This window comes from Ceratotherium simum, chromosome 11 (assembly GCF_057802395.1).
Source record: "Ceratotherium simum simum isolate JZ-2026a chromosome 11, ASM5780239v1, whole genome shotgun sequence".
NCBI classification, from domain to species: domain Eukaryota; kingdom Metazoa; phylum Chordata; class Mammalia; order Perissodactyla; family Rhinocerotidae; genus Ceratotherium; species Ceratotherium simum.
The window spans coordinates 51,857,235-51,883,485 of NC_141910.1; the positions used below are offsets into that span (position 1 = coordinate 51,857,235).

The 26,251-nt window shown below is 36.8% G+C and overlaps 1 protein-coding gene across 2 annotated transcripts in view; it reads right to left on the reverse strand.

Moving 5' to 3' along the window:
- Nucleotides 1–26,251, reverse strand: part of CLIP4 (CAP-Gly domain containing linker protein family member 4) — a 59,141-nt gene that overhangs the window by 11,219 nt on the left and 21,671 nt on the right. For both annotated transcript variants that reach the window (XM_087436968.1, XM_087436967.1), the window contains exons 8-14: nucleotides 23,232–23,367; nucleotides 17,060–17,197; nucleotides 12,269–12,358; nucleotides 11,355–11,498; nucleotides 9,259–9,393; nucleotides 5,956–6,079; nucleotides 1,898–1,962 (exon numbers count right to left, since the gene is read on the reverse strand). In XM_087436968.1, coding sequence (XP_087293094.1) covers nucleotides 1,898–1,962; nucleotides 5,956–6,079; nucleotides 9,259–9,393; nucleotides 11,355–11,498; nucleotides 12,269–12,358; nucleotides 17,060–17,197; nucleotides 23,232–23,367 — 832 coding nt within the window. The remainder of the gene's footprint in view (nucleotides 1–1,897; nucleotides 1,963–5,955; nucleotides 6,080–9,258; nucleotides 9,394–11,354; nucleotides 11,499–12,268; nucleotides 12,359–17,059; nucleotides 17,198–23,231; nucleotides 23,368–26,251) is intronic.

Consider the following 26,251-nt stretch of genomic DNA (forward strand, 5'->3'; position numbering starts at 1 on the left):
ATGACATTTTAGATACAACACTAAAAGCACAATCCATGAAAGAAAAAATTGATAATTTGGACTCCGCCCTGTGATAGGCACTGTTACGACAATGAAAAGACAAGCCACAGATTGAGAGAAAATATTTGCAAAACACATTCTGATAAAAGTCTAGTATCCAAAATATGTAAAAAACTCTTAAAACTCAACAAGAAAACAACAAACACAATTTAAAAATGGACAACTCACCAAAGAAGATGTACAGATGGCAACTAAGCATATGCAAAGATCCCCAACATCTGTTGTGGGCTGAATTGCATCCCCCTCAAATGCATTTGTTGAAGTCTTAACCCCTAGTACCTCAGAATGTGACTGTACTCAGAGACAGGGTCTTTAAAGTGGTAATTAAGTTAAAATGAGGTCATATGGGTGGGCCCTAATCAAGTATTGCTGGTGTCCTTATAGAAGAGATTAGGATACAGACACACACAGAAGGAAGACCATGTGAAGACACAGGAGGAAGATGACCAACTACAAGGCAAGGAAAGAGGCCTTAGAAGAAACCAACCTGCCAACACCTTGATCTTGGACTTCTAGCCTCCAAAATTCTGAGAAAATAAATTTCTCTTGTTTAAGCAACGCCACCTGTGGTACTTTGTTATGCTAGCCCTAGCAAACTAACACATCCTCATATGTCATGAAGGAATTTCAAATTAAAACAATGAGAGACTATTACACACCAATTAGAATGGAGAAAATCCACAGACCATGAAATTAATCTCAACAAATATTTAAGGATTGGTACTATACAAATCATTCTTTCACAGATGGTTATCCATATGGAAAAAAAAGAAATTAGATCCTTACTATACACAAAATCAATTCCAGGTGAATTGACAAATATAAAAAGCAAAAATATAAAACTTTTAGAAAGCAACCTGGGAAAATATCTTTATGATGTGTTTTAGGAAAAGATTTCTTAAGACAAAACATGTAAAATATAATGGTTTGCTATTTTGACTACTTAAAAATTAAGAACTGCTCATCAAAAGACACCAAAAAAAAAAAAAAAGGCAAAATACAAGTTAAAAACTGGGCAAGATATTTGCAACACACAAAACTGAAAAAATATTAGTGTTCAAAATAATAAAGAAAGCTACAAATTAATAAGATAAAAACACATCAACCAAAATAAAAATGGGCAAAAGACTTAACAGGTTCATCATAAAAAAGGAAATATATATGGCCCATAAACATGAAAACAGGCTCAACCTCATTTGTAATCTGGAAAATGCAAATCAAAACCAAAACAAGATACCACTTAAATCCATCAGCTTGGCCAAGACTTCTAAATCTAACAAGACCAGTGTTGGCGAGGCGAGGAGCAACAGAGACTCTCATCCCCTGCTCAGGAGAATGTGCACTGCAGAGTTTGGCATTACCCAGGAAGGCTGATGATGTGGATATCCTATGCCTGGAAATTCTAGAGTGACTTCTGCACATGTGCACAATAGCATAGTTTGTAATAGTAAAAAACAGGCTGTAACCCAAATATCCATCAAATACAGAATGAATTCTAATGGAACACTAAACAACAAAATAGCAAACAATAATCAAAACTAAACATATATTATTTATTGATATATTTGTATACGGGTGATAAAGATAAAGACAGGGAATAATTAACATAAAATTCAAGAGGCAGGAGCGGTGGAGGGGTACTCAGGGGTTTCCATAGTAGAGGTGGTCTTCTTCTTCTGCTAGGGGGTGGGTCATAGATGTTTGCTTTATGATGACATGAACTACATAAGCACATTTTACATACTCTTTGGTATACATCTATACTTCACAATAAAAAATTTTCAATAAATAAAAGCAAAGGAACAATTATTAGGAACATAAAACTACATAATCTTACCAGGATAAGAATGATTCTGTTTATTGGAGGAAATTTCTGAAAGAGTATCCATGGAATCTGTTACTCTGTGAATAAAACAAGGAATGCAAACCTCATTAGAAGCAGCTGGTCTTCAGATTTAAGACTGGCTCTTAACTGAGGTTTTCACACCAATGGTTATTTATTTCACTCATTTGACAAACATTTATTGAGCATCTACTATGAGCAAGGAATGAACTTTAATCTAGCATTGGAGATAGGCAATAATCAAACAGAAGAGGTCCTCATTATCTAAGGATAATTAGGACAGAAAAAGTTAACTTAAAGTGAATTCACTTAAAACAGGGACCTAACTTTATTTCTTTGGTACTTTATCTTCAAAGAGAAACTAAAAAATGGAAAATAAACTTATTTTATATATTAAATTTAACAAACGTTAGATTATAATCGTAAAAACATCACATTCTTAAATTGAAAAAAGATATTGGCTGAGTCTGTATATGTGTGTAATTTTTCTGATAAAATTGTATGCCTAATACAATTCAACATCTTTTACTTTATATCTGACTCTAAGCACAATCATAAAGGTCACTTTCCTGACAGATTTGTCTTTATTTTTTGATATTCAAATCATTCTTTATCTTTTAAAAGCCAAGCCTAACAGTCTCATTTTCTTTCAATCATTTACTGACCTAAATCTGCAAAGCCTTCACTCTGTCAATCACTTCCTCCAGCAGACTTTGTTACCATTAAGAAATCCTGCAACTCTTGCAATATTTTCCACTTCATCTTGCAATTCATATGCATCATTTTTACATGATCTACAACATACAGCAATCAATGAGACGCTAATGAACACAAAGAATATGACTTGATGAAGAGGACAGACACTGGAATTAAGTGGTGACAGATAGTTGTGAAGAACTTAATTCTAAAAGTAACCAGTTCATCAGTAGTAAGTACCCAATGGCAGGAACTAAGAATAAGACAATAATACTATGCTGATAAGGATCACCGGGGCAAAAAACAGATAGACGGATCAATCGATTGATAGATAGGTAAAGTAGATAGAGAGAGCATAGATCTAGTCAGTGAGTTTTCTTAAAATTGCTCTAAAGAACTCTTGGTTGATTTATACGTTAACAGAAGAAAAGGCATTAACTAGATGAAAGTTTGGTGACAGTAGGTGGGTCTAGAAAGCCACCTAAGCAGAGGAAATAACCTGTGCAAAGATTCTGAGACAGAAGCACATTTTAAAAAGGAAACAAATGAAGCCAGCTCTGATCTGGAGAGGAGTGGGATGCAAGGTGGGCCTGCGGCTGGTTGCTACTGACTCAGACTGTCCTCAAACAGGCCCTGGGTTAAAACCCTTCCTTCTTGAAGACCAGTGGTGTCTTTAAAGAGCTCCAAAGCTGGTTTAAATTAGAATCTCCTCAAAATCAGGGACCATGTCTGTGTTATGTGCTTATAAAATGCCTAGCACAGCATGAAGTGCTAAAGACACTTAATAGTATTTGATGACGATGAATGAGACAATCAGAAGATGACAGGAAGACAGCTGGAGGGAGACGGCAGTTCATTAGAGACAGCCCTGTTTCTTTTAAGAAGAGCGGGCTGCTTTTAAATGAATCACCTTAAAGAAGGCTAAATAGAAAGCAGGAAAAAAAAGAGAAAGAAAGTGGCTTCACAATCTCAAAGAGAAGAAAGGCTGTTACGGCATAAAAAATACTACACTAGATTTGATCGATATTTACTGTGCCTACAAATATGCCAAACTGTGTTCTCTGGGCAATCAAACGTGAGACCGAGAACCCGGTTCTCGTGACTGGGAGACGAAAAGGCTGCTAAGAGACTGTAGCAATGTGTTCGTGAAGATCCGTCCAAGTAATATGAGAACCAGAAGACTGACTGGTGACTCAGCATGGATTTTACTCCCGAATCAATCATTTATAAGATACGGCTCCTGAAGAAAGTCATGGAACCTCTTTTAAGCATTATAAGGTCATAGTTAAGAGCACACAGTCTGATGCTAGACTACCTGGGTCCAAATCCCCACTTGGGAGCTGTGCACAACTGCACAACTCACTTAACTTCCTTTCCTCAGCTGTGAAATACGGATAATTATAGTCTCTCCCCCACAGGGCTGCTGCAGAGGAGGAAACAATACACAGAAAGCACTAAAAACAGGGCCCACCATCTAAGTGCTAGTCATTAGCTATTACCTCTCTTTCTTCATTTATAAAATGACTACCAAAAAAAAGCAAGGGCTTTGGAAAAAACAACAACAAAATAACAAACCTGGGCCAGGCCAGCTCCACCATTAACTAGTGTAGGAGATCAAAACATGCCACTCCCAACCCTGCCACTCAGCGTGAGGGTTATCCTGAGCTGAAGACCTTTGAGAATCCACAAGCAAGGAGACGCTTTTTCTGAACTCCCCTTATCTGCCTAAAACAGATCCTCCATAAAAAGAACTCAATTGTCATCAATCCCTCCCCAGGAGCTTCATCACACAGAGGAGGAGGGGAGATGAGAAGTTAACACCACACCCAGACAGACATTGTCACAAACTATCACATCTCCCATCCATTTTTTCAAGGGCCCATTCATCTTTCCTAAAAACCATTTGCTCTCCGACAAGGGGCCTTTCTCCTCCTCCCTTGCCCCTATCAATTAAGATGATCTATGAACTCTTCAGTCTCACCACTCCTTTGGGTGTTCACTTCTTTCTGTGATGCCCCAGTGCACGTGAAATTAAAATTTAATAAATGTGTATGCCTTTTCTCCCGTTAATCTGTTTAATTCACAGACCACCCCCCACCACCACCAAGGACGGAACTTAAGAGGGTAGAGGAAAAGCTTTTCCTCCTCTACACTAGTTATACGACTTGAGCTAAGTTACTTCATCTCTTGAAACTTTTCTTCTCCTGCAAGAGGGAAATGATCATAACACCCTACACCTCCCTGGGTCTGGGGCGACTGATGAGAGATGCATGGAAAGTGCACCGGACAGAGCCTGCCACTCATGAAATGCTCAATAACTGTCTGTAATAGTTATTGTTCTTTTCCAGCTCACCTGATCAAATATTTAATCGGATCAAATGAAACAACATTTCACTGAAGATATTTTATAAACTACACAGCACTATATGTTAAATGCTATGTTATCATAAATAATAGGAAAAAATTACATCAACTACATCATAGAAGGAGGAAATTAATACAAAAATTATATGTAATTATTCAATAAGGAAAACAAAGTGAGGAAGAAAATGGATATAAAAACTATTAAATTCGCCAGGAGGCAGTCACAAGGCCTAGTTGGAAAGGAACTAACGGGACTCCCAGGTTGTGACTATAGATCTAGTCTCTTGGAGGTGATTATACCATATATATTATTTCCCATTTCCCATCCACCGAAAAGCACACCAAGCAGACTTCTTTCAGCACATAAGTCATTTCACATAATGGTACCTAGAATTTCATCAGGACTTGCTTCTGCTCAACTTATTTTTTTAAAACCAGAGTGAGCTGGTAGGCAAGTATACTATCTTAAGAAGAAACACGGAGGAGGTATATTACATATAAATCCTTGAAGCTTCACTTCCCCAAAGATCTACTGCCTATCTATTTTTGAAAACTAAAGAAATCAGAGGAAAAAGCCATTTTGGTTCCATTAGGTTTGCAGGAGAATGAATGGGGTGCCTGCTGGCAGGAAATCTAATGCAGTTAGGATGTGACTGAAGCAATCAGAGAGCATTTTTACTTTTGTTTGCATGACAGATTAAGCTTGCTGCTCTCACTGTTCTTAGCTGCAAACGCCACTTCTAATAGCCTACACATACTCATAGGGTTTGCAAATTAGGAATAAAGGAGGTTTTTAAAATTGCAAATCCTCAGCAAAGCAAATTTAGCTTTCCATGAGCCTCCTCTCTGAAGAAGGTGGTTGGTTAACCCCTTAAAAGAAGACACGAGCTGTAACCAGTGCACGTCTTTAATATGAAATTAGAGACTCTAACTACAAACCATTGAAATTACAAAAAGTTCTCGTGAATAAACATAAATTCCATTTTTCTCACCTTTGCACCCTGGAGGGGGGAGCAAATATTCCATACCTCGGAGAACAACTAAAATACTGCACACCTCCAACTGAACCATCATTCTTGCCGTGGGGTTTCTCAAGCTCTATTCCATACCAATACCCTAGGACAAAAATACTGGATTTTAAAAGCATCTGCACTTTATCCAAAATTATTATGCTATTATACAAACCCAAAGTCTAGATGCTTTCACGTTTTCACAAATGACCAAAATGATGGAAAAGCATCATGATGATTAAGCTTTCAAATGATAAAATTATAAAATAAAATTTGAAAATTTAAAAAATGCACAGGAAAAACATTTTACAAGCATAATTGCAGAGTTGTACATTAAGGGAGAAAGATAACATGCACAAATACAAATTTGGTAAGGATTAGCTATTATGCAAGTAGTATAGGACCAAAATATATCTAACAGCTATAATGAAGAAGACACTCCTTGCCTCGGTAATGTGGCGTGTTTACATGAGAGAGGTGCAGCATAATACTGAGATGTATAAATCATAACATGAACACGCAATCTTTTCATTTCACTCTCCCAATATCAGAACACCACGAACAGTTCTTCAATAATTAAAAAAGGATAAAAATCATATGGAAAATATGACTAGACTTCATGGTGACTCTTCTTTTTGAATTTTTGATTCAAAAAAAATTGAATTTTTTGAAATTTTGATTTTTGAAAACAAAAGTCATTTTTAACCTAAATGAGAAGATTTAGGTTAGCTAATAGCAAGAATTTTCTAAAAGGCTTTTACATATTTAAAATGTAAAATTTCCTCAGAGCCCACTCTGAGGAAAGTAATAGGATTTCCTTTTCTAGAGAGGCTAAAATTAAAGTAGAAAGCTTGCTTTTAGTGCGGTAAATATGAAGTAAACGGACGCACAGTCCTGGAGTAAGGATTCTCAAACTGAGGGCGCCTCAAGACCAGTTAAGAATGCCTAACAGTCAATATGTTTTTTATTTAAAAGGACAATACAGTAGTAATTGGTTTTGGTCTCTTACAATCAATATCAAATAAAAATAAGAATATAGATATTGAGAAAATTATTGCAAATTAGAAAATACAAAACTGTTGTTTCTTTCAGATTACTAGTTCAAAGAGTCAACTATATAACCTCTAAAATGACAACCTAGAAGTTCATAATTTTTTTCCTCTTATGTCCAAAAAGATGACACTTGAGCCCATTTCCAAATACTGGAGTTTGGGTTGAAAAGACTAATGCATGACCATTGTCTATTATACTTAAACAGTCCTGCTATGCACCAGTACAGAGCTATGCATACAAACCTATTCCTTAGCCACACTAAGGCTCTGAAAAGAGGTCATCAGGTTTCTGAAGGTCATTAACCAGTCTAGTCTGGTTGCCACTGTTATGTCTCTAACACAGTCACAATTTTCCAGGGTTTACTTCCTTCTGCCTTTGATGCTTTCCTATATCATTTTTGCATTTTCCCATTTTAATATACCATATAACTGCTACATGTTTACCATATAACTCTTGAAAATGTATAACACACAGCAGAAAGACATTACAACTAGTATTAACAGTAGTGACTACACATTGTGTGGTAGTGGTGAGATATGGATATCTTCCCATTTAAATGGTAATTTTCTTTCAGAGGTGGCACTAATAAAAATGCCTAAGAGGCTAAACATGACCTCTCTCAGGTCTACATCTTATAATCTATAAAAAGCCTACCACTGTTCTATAGAACTAATTGATCTAAATTTTGATACCACAAAAAATATATGCTACTACTGTCTAAAAGGGCAGAATGATTTTAATAAAAAAGTTTCCAACTTTTATTAAATTTGCTTATTACTTCCCCAATTTCTAAATGCTTTACCTTAGGAATTCAAAAATTAAAAGTCGACCTAAAATAATGAATTATATCCAACAAATCAAACCATACTAGCCTTGTTTAATATAATCAGAGAAAGGGAACTCAAAAGACATAGTGATTGTGAAAAATAAACCTACCTTTGGGATTCTTAAGTTTTTATTTGAGAACTAAATCAAGAACATCCTAACTAATCTCAGTTACCGCCTAGAGACCTAAGAGAGACATGAATTATAAAACATATAGCCTATCTCAAACCAATTTGTTGGACTGCAATTCTAAGTGGTGTTAACAAAACAAGAATATGTTGGGAGACAATTCTCCATGGCTCTCTCACGTTTCTGCACGTCTATGGACAGAGGCACTACTGTCTTTTCATGAACGTTTGTACAGAGGACAGCCTTGGAGGATACAGACAGTCTCCCCAGTGCAAAAGACAGGCATGCTTGCCACCTAGCATGAAGGTTCAGATTCTTTAAGCTCAGGGTTCCTCTCCTGTAGCACAAACCACTGGGTGTGCAGGTGTCACCTGGTCCTCTCTATCTCACCGTCTGGGAATTGGGGCTCTGGGAACAAGTGCAAGAAAATGCTGACACTGGCTACTACTATTGCTGTGAGCACTGAAGTCCCCCGTCTCTGACCCAGGAGCGCAACATCTTCTACCAGCATCTGTGAAACTGTGGCCATCTAACATGTTAGCTTGCAAAAAGGATAAAACCTCAGACTCTTCACAGTTCTTCACAGACTACCACAAACTTTTTTAAAAAATCAATGTTTTAGGTAACCTTTTCCCAAAACGCTGCAATGCCACCATGTGTCAAAATAGCATATTGCTATTTAAAACATACAAACATGGTTTCATTCAACGGGCTTCTATTTGAAATTACAATCACTGAAAATGCAAAAGAAAGATAATCTTTACTTTTGGAAACACAACATTAAGTCTAGACTGGTATGAACATACAAATACACAAATACACATTTTTAAGATCCCAGGGTACCCAAAAGCTTTCTCATTTTCCTTCGAACTCTTTTGTTTGCCTTTCTCTCCAACCCACTCTGATAAAAGCTATATGCCGTGAATTCATTATCTACTCATTTTAAAGATTATCCTTAGCAAAAATCTAACCCTAAAATGTTTTCTCTGTTATTTAGCACACTTGGCAATCAGTGAGAGTAAAACTGAAGAGCGATAACTAATTTTAACATTAGACAATTTAAAACACAACTGGCAAGAAAAAGGTATGGATAACAGTCAACCTGAGTAAAAACAGTCTGCATTTTAATCATTGTTTTGCGTTTTACTTGCCATAGCCACCATCCACAAGAACTGTTAACCAAGAATTCTCTATAATTAAATTTTATTTACATGTAAAATTTTAAACCTTTTGTATTCTAAAGAATTTAATTGGGCAAAGAATATACAGTTGAGTTACCTGGAGCAAAGTTTGTTTTCCCAAAGAACTTAATGGTACCAATCCTCTGGCCTACCACCAACACTCTATCTCCAAGGCGGAGTTCTCCTTCACAACGGGTATTATTTGCTATAGATGTTGCTGAGGAATTCAAACCTGTTTAATTGGTTGGTGGGGGAAGGGGATAGGGCAGGAAAAGAGGAGAAAAACAAAAGGGAAAAATACTCAAAATGCACATTCGCCAAAAAGTCACTATGCATTCTAACCAGTCTAGTTAGCTGGAGATTTCAATATATGATGCCTTTCATTACAAATGTCATCTACAGTTGTGTTTCTCACATGTGAGGCCAAGCCACTCAAAGGAAATTCGAAGGGTTTCCTGAGAAAATTATTGCCATGGGAACTTCACACACGATCCCTGGTAAAGCATCAGCTCTACTGAGATTGCCTGGGGCACTCTCTACTAGAGCAGAGGGCAGCATGCTTGTTCTGGAAGGGGCTAGATAGTAAATACTTTAGGCTTTGCAAGCCATACCATCTGTGTCCCAACTACTCAACTCTGCTGCTGCAGCACAAGAGCAGACAGAGATAAATGGGGATGGAATGTTTTAATAAAACCTCGTTTACAAAAATAAGTGGTAAGGTGGGTTTGGGCCATGGGCTGTAGTCTGTCAATCCCTGTTCTAGTAAAATGCTGGAATTATAGTGGTCCACCGGGACTCAGGGTAAAGGATATACACAGGAATGTGATCGGAAAGTGAAATTGCTATAAAGTTCCAATTACCCCAAATTGACTTCCTCTTGATGGAAAAAAACCACTCCCCTTCACGTTGATTCAAACCTAAACCCTGAAATGCCCACTATTAAACACGAGAAGTACTAGAGAAATACTGTCTAGAAAGCTGTTCAGTTGTAACAGAGAAGAGGTGGGCCCGTGCTTTCTGGACAAGTTAGCTATACAGGTCAATAAGTGAACTGCAATAAATTTAATATAGGTCAATTTCTACAGGAAGTCAGATAAAGCGTTTTATATACATCCTTACATATAACTGAAGAAATGTGGAATGAACAGATCATGCAGAATTCCCAGCTAGTTAAAAAGCCACATCAGAACAGGTTTTCATTGCCAACCTGTTAGGAGAGCCTTTGACCCTCTCCTCATAGTTCTAAATAATGACTTGGACAAAAATAGAGAAAGCATGCTTTTTAAATATGAAGACGACACAAAAGTAAGTGAAAAGCTAATATGCAAGATATAAGAAGCAAAATTCAGAGGGATGAAAACGCTAACATTCAATTACATGAAAATAAACGTAAAGTCCTATATGGAGCAGCCAAATGAGCAGACCCAGCCTAAGGCTCTACTGAGCCAATACTGCAGTGTGCTCACCACAGCGGCACGAGCAGCCTTAGACTGTGTTGCACTGAGAGGCAACAGTTCAGCTCGCCAAGGCCGGCTGTGAGGGGTCTGGAGACCCCGCAGATGAGGAAAAGCTGGGATGGAGGGGGCTCTAACAGCAGCAGAGAAAGCACCACACAGACCTGAGGGTAGAGCCCAGCTGTGCACTGAGAAACTGCCATCATGCACCAGGACTTACCTCCCTAAGCCTCGGTTTCCTCATTCATAAAATGAGGATGGTAGTAATAGGACCTACCCTATAAGTTTATTTTGAGAATTAAATGAAATAAGGTATGTAAAGTGCCTAGAATAGTATCTGCAATAATGAGTATACATTATATGTTATTCTTATAGGTTTAGATTAGAAAAGAGATAAGTAAAGAAAAATGATAAATCATACAGCTTCCAAGCATCTGAGGATCTATCATAAAGTTCTAAAGTGAACCTTGAAGGGCTGGAGGCCTTAGACACATGGGGAGGAGAAGTCAATCCAGACCAGGAAAATGGCGTGAGCACTAGGAGAACGGCTGAGAAATCCAGAGTATGCTTACAGAGGGGAGGGAGGCGGGGGGCTACAAGGGAGACAGGGAGGAGTGCAAGTAGTTCAGTGTGACTGCAGTAAAGGGTTCCTTCTACACAGTTAAAAAGAGCAAATCTACTTACAAACAAACCAAGATAAAAAACACCAAGAAAGCCTGGTTGAAAAAGCCATAGATACCAGCACTGGCTCTAGATGAGACAGACGGGCTTTTGCTCATTGTCTTCTTGTTATTGCCACGTGCATTCGGTTTCTTGGGGCAGCTCTGTTTGTGTTCCAAAGAAGACGCAGAGGAGGAGCTGCTGAGGGATCCAAGCAAGGCAGCTACAACAGGTAAAGGACAAGAATACATCAAAGGGTGGAAAACAAGACGGGAACCAATGAGATGCTTTTCCAGGTAAATCTTTCTGAAACTTTCCATTTAGCTTCCTCGATTGTGGATTACCTAGTTGAATTAAATGCCTAGTTTCATCCAAATGTATCATAGTTCACACAAACAAGATTTTATAACCAAATATTTTAAAGATTCACACTATATGACGACAATCTTAGGTAGGACAGTGTTGTCACATTATTAACTTAAACTGACTACTTATTCTAACCACCACTGTCTCTCACCTCTCACTTCAGATGAGTTAGTAGAATCCCATCTTATTTATATAAAAAACGCTATTAATATGTTTTAAGGTAACAGAGCTTAATATTGAAATGTTTTGTGTTAACCTGAAGGCAAGCAGGGATACTTCTGAATTTTCCATTCATGTTCTAGTCACCCAATGATTTGATAGCTAAAGATAACTGGAAACATTATTATCAAGCCATCTACACTGAGGAATTTCCTTTCAGTCTGTCTTTTAGTCTAATCCTGTAGTTCTCTAATTTAATTGTACATAAGGTTTACAGTACAGGATTTTGTACAAAAACCACGTATAGACTTTATTATGAGATGTTTAAGGGATTTTCAAGGGTAATTTTTACTATAATTTTTCCCTTACAAACTTTAAAACTTAGCCCCCATATAAGCTATATCACTATCCTATTTTAAAGTTCCATCAATAAATTAAATTTTGACAACAGAGTTATAAATATATTACCATCTTTCTCTGTTACAGTTTTCAGTTCTTCACCAGGAGGCAATGAAAGTGTTGATCCAGAAGCACTATCTTTTTTTGATGTCATTAATCCTAGGACACAGAAAGAAAACGCTTTCGGCAAGAAAGAATTTTGTTTAATGTTAAACTAAAAATGTGTTTGCTTTTGGGGCCAGCCCCATGGCGTAGCGGTTAAGTGCGAATGCTCCGCTGCTGGCAGCCCGGGTTCGGACCCCGGGCACACACCGACGCACCCAGGCCATGCTGTGGCGGCGTCTCACATAAAGTGGAGGAAGATCAGCACGGATATTAGCTCAGGGCCAGTCTTCCTCAGCAAATAGAGGAGCATGAGCACAGACGTTGGCTCAGGGTTGGTCTTCCTCACCAAAAAAAACAAAAAATGTGTTTGCTTTTTAAAGCACAGACATCCCTCGTTATCTAAATCTTATCCACTTCTGAAAACACACTGGATAATAAATTCACAGACAGCAGGGGCCAATATTTCATTATTTAAAGGGGAACGAAAAGAATGCATGCCTAGCCCATCTGAAAACCCCAATCAATTTCCCCAAATATCACTAAAGTATCTTTTAAATTCATTTAACAATCCACTAAGGAATTCCAAATAATATGAAGCATTTAAAACACAGTTACCTAATTGTTTGACACAGTGCACTCATCAATGTGTCTGCACAACGCCAGCAGGTAAAGCTGTATTAACAGCTGAGGCAGGTTTGCTGCATGCTTGCCAGGACTTGCAAACAACTCACATGACTTCACTGGGTATGCACGCAAATTCATTACAGCAGATTTTATATTTAGAGAGTGAATTTGGGGTAAAAAATTTTGCAGGGGCGGGCCCCATGGCATAGTGGTGAAGTTCAGCACGGTCTGCTTCAGCAGCCCAGGTTCACGGGTTTGGATCCAAGGCACGGACCCACATCACTCATCAGCCATGCCAAGGCAGTGACCCACATACAAAATAGAGGAAGATGGGCACAGATGTTAGCTCAGGGCTACTCTTCCTCAAGCAAAAAGAACAAAAAAAAATTGCAAATCACTGTAGCAACTATTCATTTAATTGAGAGTAAGAGAATAAGAAATTCTGTACTCTCTGCCACTAGTATTCTGAAAATGACTCCCCAACTTTCACCACACCCAACTCCCACAGCAAACTCATTTTGAAAAAGAAAAAGCTCATCGATAATACTCTACCTTATTAAGACTTCTGTTTCAATTCTACAGAACCAAATTCTTTAAATAAGAAACGTAACGGACTACACTCAGTTTTGAATTCCATCAAGCACTCATTGCAATTCTACTCACTTACGAGGCATTTTGGGTGAAGAACTGTGCTTGGCCCTCTGAGCATCACAACATGAACCAAACATGGTCCCAGCCCTAAAGGAGGACTTTTCAATTCAGGATGATGGAAAGACATGGACAAAGATAACTAAACTATGAGGACATTTTCACATAAGCACTAGCATGACGGAGGAGACAACGTCACAGCTACGAAGACAAATGAATGTCTCATCAAGAAGATCACATTCTGAGACGGGTCTTGAGAGAGAGGGCAGATTTCTTCTAGAGAATATTGAAGGTATAATCAGAAGGAACTGAGGGTAGGCATTCTGGATGGACAAAAAGAAAAAAAAGTCTTAAAGAAAGACAGGGTCAGAGAAGGATTAGGAGCTTGGCTGGAATAGAGAGTACTTTGGGGGTGTGAGAGAAGTACACTGGATAGACAGGTCAGGGTAAAACCTCAGAGGGTGACAGTGCCAGCTAAGGAAATGCAACTCTTCTGTAAAGGATGAGGCTCTGATGGGCTTTGAAAAGGAGAACTAGCATGAACAGAGTTATAGCTGAATAACATTACACTGACAGCAAAGTTCAGAAGGAAACTAGAGGAGCAGAGACCAGTTAGAAGTTACTACAGGAGGCCAGGAATGAGGGCCAGAACTACAACAGCAGGAACTGAATGGAGGGTGGGCAAGAGAGACTGTGAAGGCAACCGACAGAGGGAATTTCTTGTTTCTCAGGTATATTTTTCAGTTCTAAAATATCCATTTGGTACTTTCTTTGTATTCGAATATTTTTATTGAGATAACCAGAGATTCACATGCAGTTGTAAAAAACAAGACAGAGAGATCTCTGGTACACTTTGCCCCATTTACCCCGAAAGAAACATTTTACAAAACTATAGTACAATATCACAACCAAGACACCGACATTGATGTAATCCACCAATCTTAGATTAGCCCTGTTTTACTTGTACTCGTTTGTGTGTGTGTGTGCACGCGTACATGCGTGTATGCAGGCACACATGCATCACTTGGTTCTTTTTTATATCTTCATTCCTCTGCTGAAACTTTCTTTCCATTTGTTTCAAGATTATTCACCCTTAATTCTTAGAGCATGGTTATAATAAATTCTTTAAAGTCTTTATCTGATAAATGTCTATGTCATCTCAGGGTTGGCATCCTTTGTTTGTCTTTTTCCTTAAGAGATATTGAGATTTTCCTGGTTTTCCATACTTTTAGCAATTCTGGATTATATCATATACATTTTGAATATTATGTTGTGGGATTCTGGGTCTCCTTTAAATCCTACGGAGAATGTTGACTGTTTTGTTTTGTTCCGAGGCAGCCGACCCAGTTAGGTTCAGGCTGGATGTCCCTACCAATCTTCTGGCACTGTAGTCCCATGGGCAGTTCAGTTGCCAAAGCCTTTTTGGGATCTTTCTCATGTCTTGTGCCACCAGTAGTCAGTCTGAGACCTGGGAAGTGGTCTACGCAGGAGACCAATGCCTGGGGTCAAGTCCAGGCACACACAATTTGGGAGTAAGCCCAGAGGTTTGCATCCAGTATTTTGAGATCACTTTCTTGAGCTCCCTCCTCTCCACGGTCTCCCTGACACTTTGCTACTCCCATGGGCACCCCTTCCTGGTATTCTGGGTAGAATGCCTAGGCTTTAGTTCCCCTGCTCTGTCATATAATCTTCTGTGATTCACTCTGCCTCTGGGGCCAAGCGGTGAGAAAAAAGAAGAAAAACTAATGGGGATTTCATCCACGTCCTTGCGACCACAGTTTCTCTGGTCAGAGACAAGGGTCCTCTTCCTTGGGGTTTTAGGTGCCTGGCTGTCCACTGCTGCTGCCACACCATGCAGGACTGTTAGGGACTGGGGTGCACAGAGCCAAAGTGGGAAAAAAGCAATCAAGAAAGAAAACAGAGGATTCCCTCCACTTTCTGTCCAGTAGGTGACCCCTCTTCTGCTCCTCAGACCAGAAACAGAGGGCTCCTCTTTGAGCTTCCTTTCTATATCTGCTGTGTACTTCCGGGTTTCAGGTTTAAAGGATACCATTTACGACAGCATCAATAGTTCTTCCCAAATTGATTTAAGGTTTACATGCAATACCAATTAAAACTTCAACAGCGCAGTGGCGTAGTGGTTAAGGTCACACACTCCACTTCGGCGGCCTGGAGTTCACCGGTTCAGATCCTGGGTGTGGACATACTCCCCACTCATCAAGTCATGCTGAGGCAGTGTCCCACACAAAAGAACTAGAAGGACCTACAACTAGGATATACAACTATGTACTGGAGCTTTGGGGAGGAAAAAAAGAAAAGAGAGAGGAAGACTGGCAACAGATATTAGCTCAGGACCACTCTTCCTCACAAAAAAAAAAAAAAACTTCAAGAGCTATCTTTATAAAAGAAACTTAACAAAAAATTTATACAGAAATGTGATTTATAAGGGCCCAAATACACAAGATACTGTTTAAGAATAAGGTAGGAGGCCTTCCTCTACTAGATATCAGATTTATTTTTTAAAAACTATAGTAATTACAAAGTGCAGTATGGACACAGGGATATTCAAATAGCCCAACGGAACGGAGTAGAAAGGCCAACCAAATTCTTGGACAAAATCCTTTAATCACGATAGAAAGCCTTTCTGCTTCAGTTATTGATGAGTTAGCAAGTATTTATTGAGCCCCTATTTTATTTTATGTGCTACAGCAAATACGAACAAAATACTCTCAAAGTACAAAATACTCTCACAGTCCACTTAAAAGTTTAAAATTCTGCTGAGAGAATAAAAGATCTACACAAGTAAAGCGATCAGAAGACAAAACCCAAGATAACAAATAACAATTGGGTGCTAAGGATAAAAGTGTGTAAGAAGTTAGAGAATGAAGAGACCGAAGTGAACTGGAGTCCTCAGGGAAGTTTTCCTGCAGAAACAAAATCTGAAAAAGGACGTAAAGAAGGGCTAGGACCTCAAAAGGCAGAAGTCAAATTCCTGCACCTAGAGACACAGCATGAGACAGTGTGAAGGACAGAGCGAGAACAGCGTACGCACAAGACAGTGAGATGTAACAAACCGCAGTCGGACCACGGCAGCAGTAAGAGACTCCATCAAATACAGACAGGACTCGGCCACTTTCAAGAGTCGGGACTTCTTCTGATAGAAAAGAAGTCTCTAAAATCCTTGAACGGGTGAGAAACATAAAGCTAGCTGTGTTGTATACAGATTTATTGGAGGTATAAAATCTAGCTTTGAGGTGACAAAGGTATGGAGATAGTAAGAAAGAAAAGGAAGGAGCAAATCTGAAATACTCTCATTTGGAATTAAAATCATAAACTACGATCGAGGTTTAAAAATGTGTAAGACGCAGGTTTTATTAAATTCAGGTGTCACAGTTAGCTAACAAAAAAGTGTGAAGCAATCTAAATACAAGGCATTCCACGAATAAAAATGCTGAAGGCATTTAACATTCTGGTTTGACCTACCAGTATTTACTTTTGACGTGACGTGAGCTACATCAATTTTCTGGGATCTGATGAGAGGCACAGCTTTCGCAGAAGTGTGTACTATATTCCTCCTTCGATCTTTTGCTTTACTTATCTTTGAAAGAGGTGCAAAAATACCTGAGGGAGAATGTAGAATTTTAGTGTTAAGCTATTAACACTAGAGCATTTCAAATAAAGAGGCAAGTACAACTATTTAGTGATATAAAGCTTTAAGTTCTTGTTTAGTGCTGACTAGGTGGCCTATAGTGAGAGACAGAAAAAAAGTAAGACACAGCTCTTGCTCTCAAAGAGCTTACAATCTAGTTGTCAAGACTAACAACATGCACAGTAATTTAAGAATCACATAAAAGATACACAATCGGGTAGTAAGTGAAATTCAGGGAAAAGAAAAATGAGTAAAGGTAATAGTTTTCCATTATAATTATTTCTGACTAAGCTATCGGCAAATAATAGTGCACTATATAGTATAAAAACCATTCTTCTGTATCACTTTACCTCTAGCTCCTTTAAAACTTACATTTTTCCCACACAATAGCTTTTTATGTCCATGTTTTCTCTGTCTTTTAGACTGTATACTTTTAGAAGATAAAATTCACTGTTACTCATCTCTTCATTCCCCCACTGCATCTAATAATTACAGTGCCTTACACATAGGAGGGATATAAAAATTCCTTTTGAGTATGAAATATAACCTTCCCAAAAGGCCTAGCCCTCAGCTCCTGACCATCAGAAACCACACAGCGTGTGTTGGGGAGGGGAAGCATGTGGGGACCGGGATTTGCTGCGGGTGGAAGTATAAAATTCTATTAAAAAAGGAGTTTATCCCGGCAATAAAATATTCAGTATAAACAAGTAGGCATAGACATTAGAGACAGTAAATATGAACTATAAATACCAAGATTACCTGGCTAAGACATTTTAAAAGACAAAATAAAGTCATAATATGTATATTACACTCTTCCATTGAGTGTTTACAACCTAACAAAAACACATTATGACTAAAATGTAATATATTAAAAACAACTTGTTCTAAAATAGGTTTGCAAAAAACGCTCAGGACTCTACAAAAAGTGAGTGCTTTGTTAATAGCTAACAGATGCCAACTATACTACTTCTCTGCTAATCTTGGAATTCTCTCCTCCCTTGGATTTTATACTTTATCCTGATTATCCTACCACTTTTGACTTAGGCACAACGTTCTCTCTTCTATCTCCTGCCTATCAGATTTTCCCTGACTTTCTATTCTTTTCTCTAAATTCTTTTCCTTGCCAAATACACAAACACACACACACACACACACATACACACACATGACCTTGATGATGATTACATTCAGTGTTGCCAGGGGTTGGAAGAAAAAAATTGTTTTATACTCTGGGAATATAAATTTGTACAGTTTTACTGGAAGACAAAAATTCTGATCTAATCTACTTTACGGCATTAATTATAAGGAAATATTTATACTTAGAGGTGTGCACAAAGGTTACAAGGTTACATTTGTATATTATAAGGAGAAGATAGATTTTAAGAGCCAAGTTTACTACTATGATCCAATCACACTTTTGGAAATTAATCATGAGAAAATAATCTAAATAGGAAGAAAAGACCATATACCTGAATATGTCATCACTGCAATATTATTCATAAGTAGGAGAAAACAATTATTTGGCAATAGGATGAATGAATTAACTATATCTATGAACTACTGCATCACCATTAAGTAAAACAATAAAGATTGTATAAAAATAGAGAAAAATATGAAAATAAATCAAGAAAATAGAACTTAAGTTATATATTTGATTACATTATATCTGTGAAAACTGTATGTGTGGATATAGGAAACACTAAAAAATTGAAAACCAAAACATATTTATGAGAACAGTCAGACTATGAATTATTTTTCAAGTTTATCTGTCATTAACATTATAATAATGTTGTTCAAGAAATGATTTTTTTTCTTAATCTGAGGAAAATTATGTGGGTTTTCCTTCAAGGTCTTAACAGAAAACTTCCACATGATAAAGCATATTTGTTTTTTAAAAAAAAGAATTAAATATTTAATTCTATGGCTTGAAAAGATTTCTATAGCATATAAAACCTCACGTATATAGTTCTCACTCTTCTTGTTTTTTTAACTAACTAAATCATTTGGGAGAACTAAAACTAAATTTAAAGCAATGCCTGGATATAATCAAAGCCCAGACTGTGAATAGTACACAGCCAACCTTCCTGTTCAGTAACCCATGCTAATCAAAGTACTGACGGGATTTTTCTCAGATCTTGACATACAGTTGTACAGCTTAACTAAAAATAAACAGGTGAGGAAGAATTATTTTAAAATAGAAGAGTAATAAATTTCCAGATAAACATGGCCCATTTTGTTTAACTCCAAGTCCTCCCAAAACTCCACTAAAATATTAGTAAGGAATAAAAATGGTATCAACTCTAAAGAAAAAAGGAAATGGCAAAAAGGAGAAAAAAGTCTAAATGCTTCCAAGGAAGCTTTCAAAGAGAAGGGGAAAGGTCAAAGAGAGAAGACAGAAAGACTATGAAACTTCTAAACAGCAACACTGGAAGCTCAAGATAGCAGCTGGCGAACCATGGCCCAGAGCCATATCCTGCTTGACACCTATTTTTGTAAAGCTCTACTGAAACACAGCCACACCCGCTTGTTTACATATTGTCTAGGCTGCTTACTCACTACAACAGAAGAGCTGAATAGTTGTAACAAGAGACTGTATGGCCCATAAAGCCTAAAATATTTACTGCCTGGCGCTTTGCAGAAAAAGTTTGCCAAACTGCATTAGATAATAGGGTATCACCTTCAAAATACTGAGAGAATATGAATTCCAACCTAACATTCTTTATCTCACCAAATTATCACATGAAGTATGAGAGGAGAAATAAACATATTTTTAGAACAAAAGGTCTCAAAAAATTTACCTCCCATGAGTCCTTTGTTAAAAAGCTACTGAAGGATGAGCTCCACAAAAACAAATAAGTAAGTTAAGAAAAAACTGATTTAGAATAGTAAGAGCACCAAATCTTTCTCTTCATAGTACGAAGTCAATAGATGTCTAAAATTGGAAAAATCAAGAAAGATTCATGTAAATATATTATTTACAAATACGAATATTAATATCAGAAGATACAACAGCTAAAGGAGTTGAAAAAGTTCTTGCCCCTAAAGAGCAGGACTCGGGGTCAGGGAAGGCCAAGCCAGGGGAGGGTTTAGCTGTTGTTATTAATAAACCTTACAATACAATTTGACTTATTAAACTAGGTACATGTATTCACTTTGGTAATTACTGAAAGAAATAAAAACTGTATTACCGATATTAAAATTTATTACGAAATTTTCATAATTGCCAAAACTTAGAAGGAACTGAGATATCTTTCAGTAGGTGAATGGATAAGTAAGCTGTGGTACATCCAGACAAGGGAATATTATTCAGTGCTAAAAAGACATAGAGGAAACTTAAATGCATATTACTAAGTGAAAGAAGCCAATGTGAAAAGGCTACATACTGTATGATTCCAATGATATGACATTCTGGAGAAGGCAAAACTATGGAGACAGTAAAAAGATCAGTGGTTGCCAGGGATTGAGGGGAGAAGAGAAGGATGAATAGGTGAAGCACAGAGGATTTTTAGGGCAGTAAAAACACCCTGTATATTACTATAATGATGGATACACGTCATTACACATTTGTCTAAACCCACAGAACGTACAGCACAAAGAGTGAACCCTAAGGTAACTATGAACTTTGAGTAACTATGATGTGGCAATGTAGGTTCATCAATTGTAAAAAATGTACCTTCTGGTAAAGGGATGTTGATAATAGAGAAGGCTATGCATGTGTGGGAGCAGGGGGTATATGGGAAATCTCCGTACCTCCCTCTCAATTTTGCTGTGAACCCAAAACTATTCTGGGAAAAAAAGTCTTAAATATTATAAAATTTCTTCAACTTAAAAAAATCTAATATGTGCTAGAATTAACAGATCAATGGAACAAAACAATCCTGAAACAAACTATAGCATTTTATGAGAATTTAGTTTATAATAAAGGAAACACAACAAGCCAAAGGGAAAATGATAGATTTAGAAAGAGAGAGAGAAAAAACCATTGCTGAGAAGAGACAAATCTTTAGCTTCTGCTTAATCAGGAGAGTCTCCACCCCTCCCTGCCCCCGAACCCCCCCACCCCAACCCCACCCCACTCCTGCCCCCCCTCGACCCCCTGGTGAGCAATGACCTGGCTCAGCACACTGAGCTCTCTGCAGGAAGGCTACTCCCATTTTTTATATAATCCACCACATGATCCTTGCCCCCCAACTTGCCTTTAATTATGTAAAGCGGCACAGAGGCAAGGTTCTTGGGGTATCCGGCTTTGTCCTAATGCAGCTTGCCTCTCCTTAGGATGATGAGATTTGGGGAGGCCACATGCATTCTATTACAATCTAAGCATTTCCCACTAATCTGATTTACATCTGTCTTGTGTTGCTAATGGTTTTTGATCTTGCCTTTAGTCTGCTTGACAGTTGCCAAAATTAGCTAACAGAGGAAAATTAAAATTAAATTCTTAATCTCTCACAACCAACCAAATAAATTCCAAATGGATTAAATAATGTAGTATAAAAAAACTAAAACATTCAAATAAATAAAATATATAACTAACCTTAAATTAGGAAGAACTATCTTTCTAAGCATAAAAGCAATGCACGAAATTATAAATGAAAAGTCTTTTAACTACATAAAACTATATGTCCAAAACACTGTAAATGAAATTCAAAGGCAATGACAAAATACCTGTAATAAATATAAAGGCTTAATATCCTAAATATGTATTTTTATAAACTCTTACTAGTTTAAAAAAAACACTAAATGCCAATTTTTTAATGGATAAATAATATGAACAGTTATCTCCTGACAATTGCCAAGATAACACAAAAAAAAACCTATATACTACAACAAAACATTTTAAATGTTTTATTTCACCACAATCAAAGATATATGAATTTAAACACAGAAATTTTCGCCCATCAAATTAGGAAAATTAAAGGAAACGTAGCAATTAAAAATCACATTTTCAAACACTATTTAAAGATTTAGGGAAATTATAATCGGATGTCAAGTAAAAATGCAAAATACATAACATAAACCAAATTTTGTGAAAAAATTTAAACAGAAAAAATATACAGATGATTTTATTTTCTTCTTTCTCCTTTTTTATGTTTTTTAAATCTTATACAATGATCATTTTTTATAAACAATAAAAGTCTTTAATAATAGACCAAAATATGAGGCTCCATCTTAAGTGAATGACAAAAAAGAAACTGGTAATTTTGATAAATTTAAGAGCTAGCAAACAGGTAACATTTTTTGAGTGCTTACAGGGAACCAAGCACTATTCCAGGTGTTTTACGTATTTACCAAAACATTTAATCCTCATAAATTCTTGAGGTATTGTTATCTCCATTTTATCAAAGACAAACTGAGGCACAAGGAGAGAGAGAAGGTCACACAGCTGGCAGATAGGGAAGCTGATTCATACCCGAGCACTCAGACTCCAAAGCTCATAGTGTCCTCAGCATTATACCTAACTGCCTCCCTGTCGAGCTCTAAGATGAAATACTGTGCGACGAGGGAAACTAATGTTCTAGAAGAATATTTCACATCAAGGAAAAATATTCACAACATAGTAAGCGACAAAAGCAAATTGAAATCAGTGTGTCCGGGTGTGTGTGTGTATAACACAGAGAGAGAGAGAGAGTATATGAATTTAATTAAACATCTGTCAGAAAGAGAAAGAATCATCCCAGCTCAGGAGTACTACAATAAAGTTGGCCACACTTGTTTTTCCAATTTTTCAAGTTTTTCAACCTCCAGAGCTCTGCATTTCCTTGATAACAAAGTCCCTCCCTCAGTCATGAATCCACAATGAGGAGGATTTAAAGAGGTCTACAGACGAGGGGGCACTCCTGGTCAGACACCTTCTCCCAGTCACTCTACTGCTCACAGCATAAAAAGGGCAGCCCCTTATTTATTTCAAAAGGGGAAAGTTTTATTTAAAAAAGTAAAGTTTTATTTTAAAAAGAGTAAAATTTGATTATTTTAAATTAATTCTCATTTAGTTAGTAACTACCTTACCATATTTGGGGGCACATTTAAAGTACTGGACTTTCCCAACACTTCCATTGTTTTTTCCTTCTGGTTCATCCAACTCAATGCCAGCCCACTGCCCACTTGCAAATTCCGTTGTTCCACAAAATCTTAATGTTCCAACCTAAAGAAAATATAAATCAGAATAACTTTTGAGTATTACTAGTAATCCTAAGTGTGCTACTCTTGCAACTTTACCATGGAAATTTTTAAAAACCGTTCTCTCAAAGTGGACTTCAGAACAAGGAATATTACCAGGGATAAAAAGAGACATTAAACAATGATAAAAGAGTCAATTCACCAAGAAGACATAAGAATCCTAAATCTGTATGCACCTAACAACTGAGCTTCAAATGAAACAGAAACTGACAGAACTGAAAAGAGAAATAGACAAAACCACAATTACAGTTGGAGACTTCAACACACCTCTCTCCATAATCAATAGGCCAAGTAGGCAGAAAATCAGTAAGGATATAGAAAACCTGAAACCTGAAACCAGCAATAAGCCAACTTGACCTAACTGACATTTATAAAACACTCCACCCAAAAAAGCAGAATACAAATGTCAAAAGAACAGAAATCATACAAAATAATTCTCAGACCATAATGCAATTAAACCAAAAATCACTAGCAAAAAGATATATGGAAAAATCTCCAAATATCTGGCAATTAAACAATATAATCTTAAATAACCCAGGGTGAAAGAGAAAATCACAAGAAATAAGAAAATATTTTGAAGTGAATGAAAATGATAACACAATATATCAAAATTTGTGAGATCCTGCAAAAGCAATGTTTAGAGGGACATTTATAGCACTAAAATGCTTTTATTAGAAAAGGTCTCAAATCAATGATATAAACTTCCACCTTAGGAAACTAGAAAGTGAAGACTCAAATTTGGCAAGCAAAAGGAAGGAAATAATAAAGAAAATAAATTAAGAACGGACAAACAATAGAGAAAATCAATGAAACCAAAAGCTGGTTCTTTGGAAAGATAACTAAAATAAATAAACTTTTCGCTGGAGACCAAGGGAAAAAGAGAGAAGACACAAATTACAAACATCATGAATGAAAGAGGGACATTATTAAATTCCGTCAATCATCTAAAGAATAGTAAGAAAATACTATGAATAACTCTAAGCCTATAAATTTGACAAATGACATGAAACATTCCAATTCCTGCAAAGACACAAATTGTCAAAGCTCACACCTGAACTGAATTTGTAGCTAAAAATCTTCCAAAAAAAAAAAAAAAAAACTCCAGACCCAGATGGCCTCACTGGTGAATTCTACCAAAGAATTTAAGGAAAAAATACTATGAGTTTCACACAAACTCTCATACAAGATGAAAGTGAAGGGATCAATTCCCAACTCATTTTATGAAGCCAGCATTACCTTGATACCAAAACCAGACAAAGACATTACAAGAAAAGAAAACTATACATCAATATCCCTCATGAATACAGAAACAAGAATCCTCAACAAAAGGACAGCAAATCAAACCCAGCAATACACAGAAAGGATAACACATCATGACCAAGTGAGGTTTATCATGAGAATGCAAAGTTTGTTCAACGTGTGAGAATTAGTAAACAAAATTCATCATATCCACAAACTATTTCAACATGCTTTCATGATGACAATAATTGAAAAAAACCTCTCAGCAAACTAGGAATAGATGGGAACTTCCTCAGCTTAATAAAAGACATCTATACAAAATCTACAGCTAACAATTATCATACTAAATGATGAAAGACTGAGTGCTCTCCCCTTAAGACTGTGAACAGGGTGAACAGGGCAGGGATGTTGGCTCTTACCACTTCTATTCATCATTATACTGAAGGGCCTAGGCAATGAAATAAGGCAAGACAAATAAATAAAAGGCATACAGATTGGAAAGAAATAAAACTGTCTCTATTCGCAGACAAAATGATTGTTTACATAGGATATCTCAAAGAAACCACCAAAAAAAGGCCAGACCTAATAAATTTAGCAAGGTTAAAGGATACAGGTCAATATACAAAAATCAATTGTATTTCTATATACCAGCAATGAACAACGGGAAAATGAAATTTCAAACACACCGCCATTTACAATAGCACCAAAGATCATGAAAAACTTACGTATAAATCTAACAAAGCATGTGCAATATCTATACGCTTAAAACTACAAAACTGATGAAATAAACCAAAGACCTATTAAATAGAGAGATATATTGTGTTTGTGATTGAAAGACTTGGTATTTTAAGATGTCAATTCCCCTCAACTGATCTGTTTAACACAACTCCATTCAAAATCCCAGCAGAATTTTTTAATAAAAATCTGTAAGCTGATTCTAAAATGTACGTGGAAAGGCAAAGGAACTAAAAAAAAGGAAAAAAATTGAAGACCTAACAATCCCTGATTTTAAGACTTACTATAAAGCTACAGCAATCATGACAGGGTAGTAGTGAAGAAAGGATAATCATTAGATCAATGGAGCAGAACAGAATCCAGAAATATACCCACACATATATGGTCAATTGACAAAGGTGCAAGGGCAATTCAAGAGAGAGCAAGAGACAGAAACAAACTCTATCTATACCTAGTACTCTGCACAAATATTAACCTAAAATTAAAGCTAAATGTAAAACCTAAACTATGAACTTCTAGAAGAAAACACAGCATAAAATTTCTTAGATATGCTAAACACACAATCCATAAAATAAAAAGTTGATAAAATGGACGTCATCAATATTTAAAACATCTGCTCTTTGAAAGACAGTCCCAAGAGAAGAGAAGACGAGCAACAGACTGAGAGAAACATAAATGTAACCAGACTGGCCAGGAGATGATCACGGTAAACCCAGCTGACTGGCGCATGCATATTCATTGTACGCGTCTACTTTCATACAGCTTTAGGTTATCCAAAATAAAACAACAAAATAACTGTTCTCAAAGTCCATTCTCAGACACAGGACAGGAATACTAAAGAAGCTGAATATTAATCCTAAGTAAAAAAACAAAAA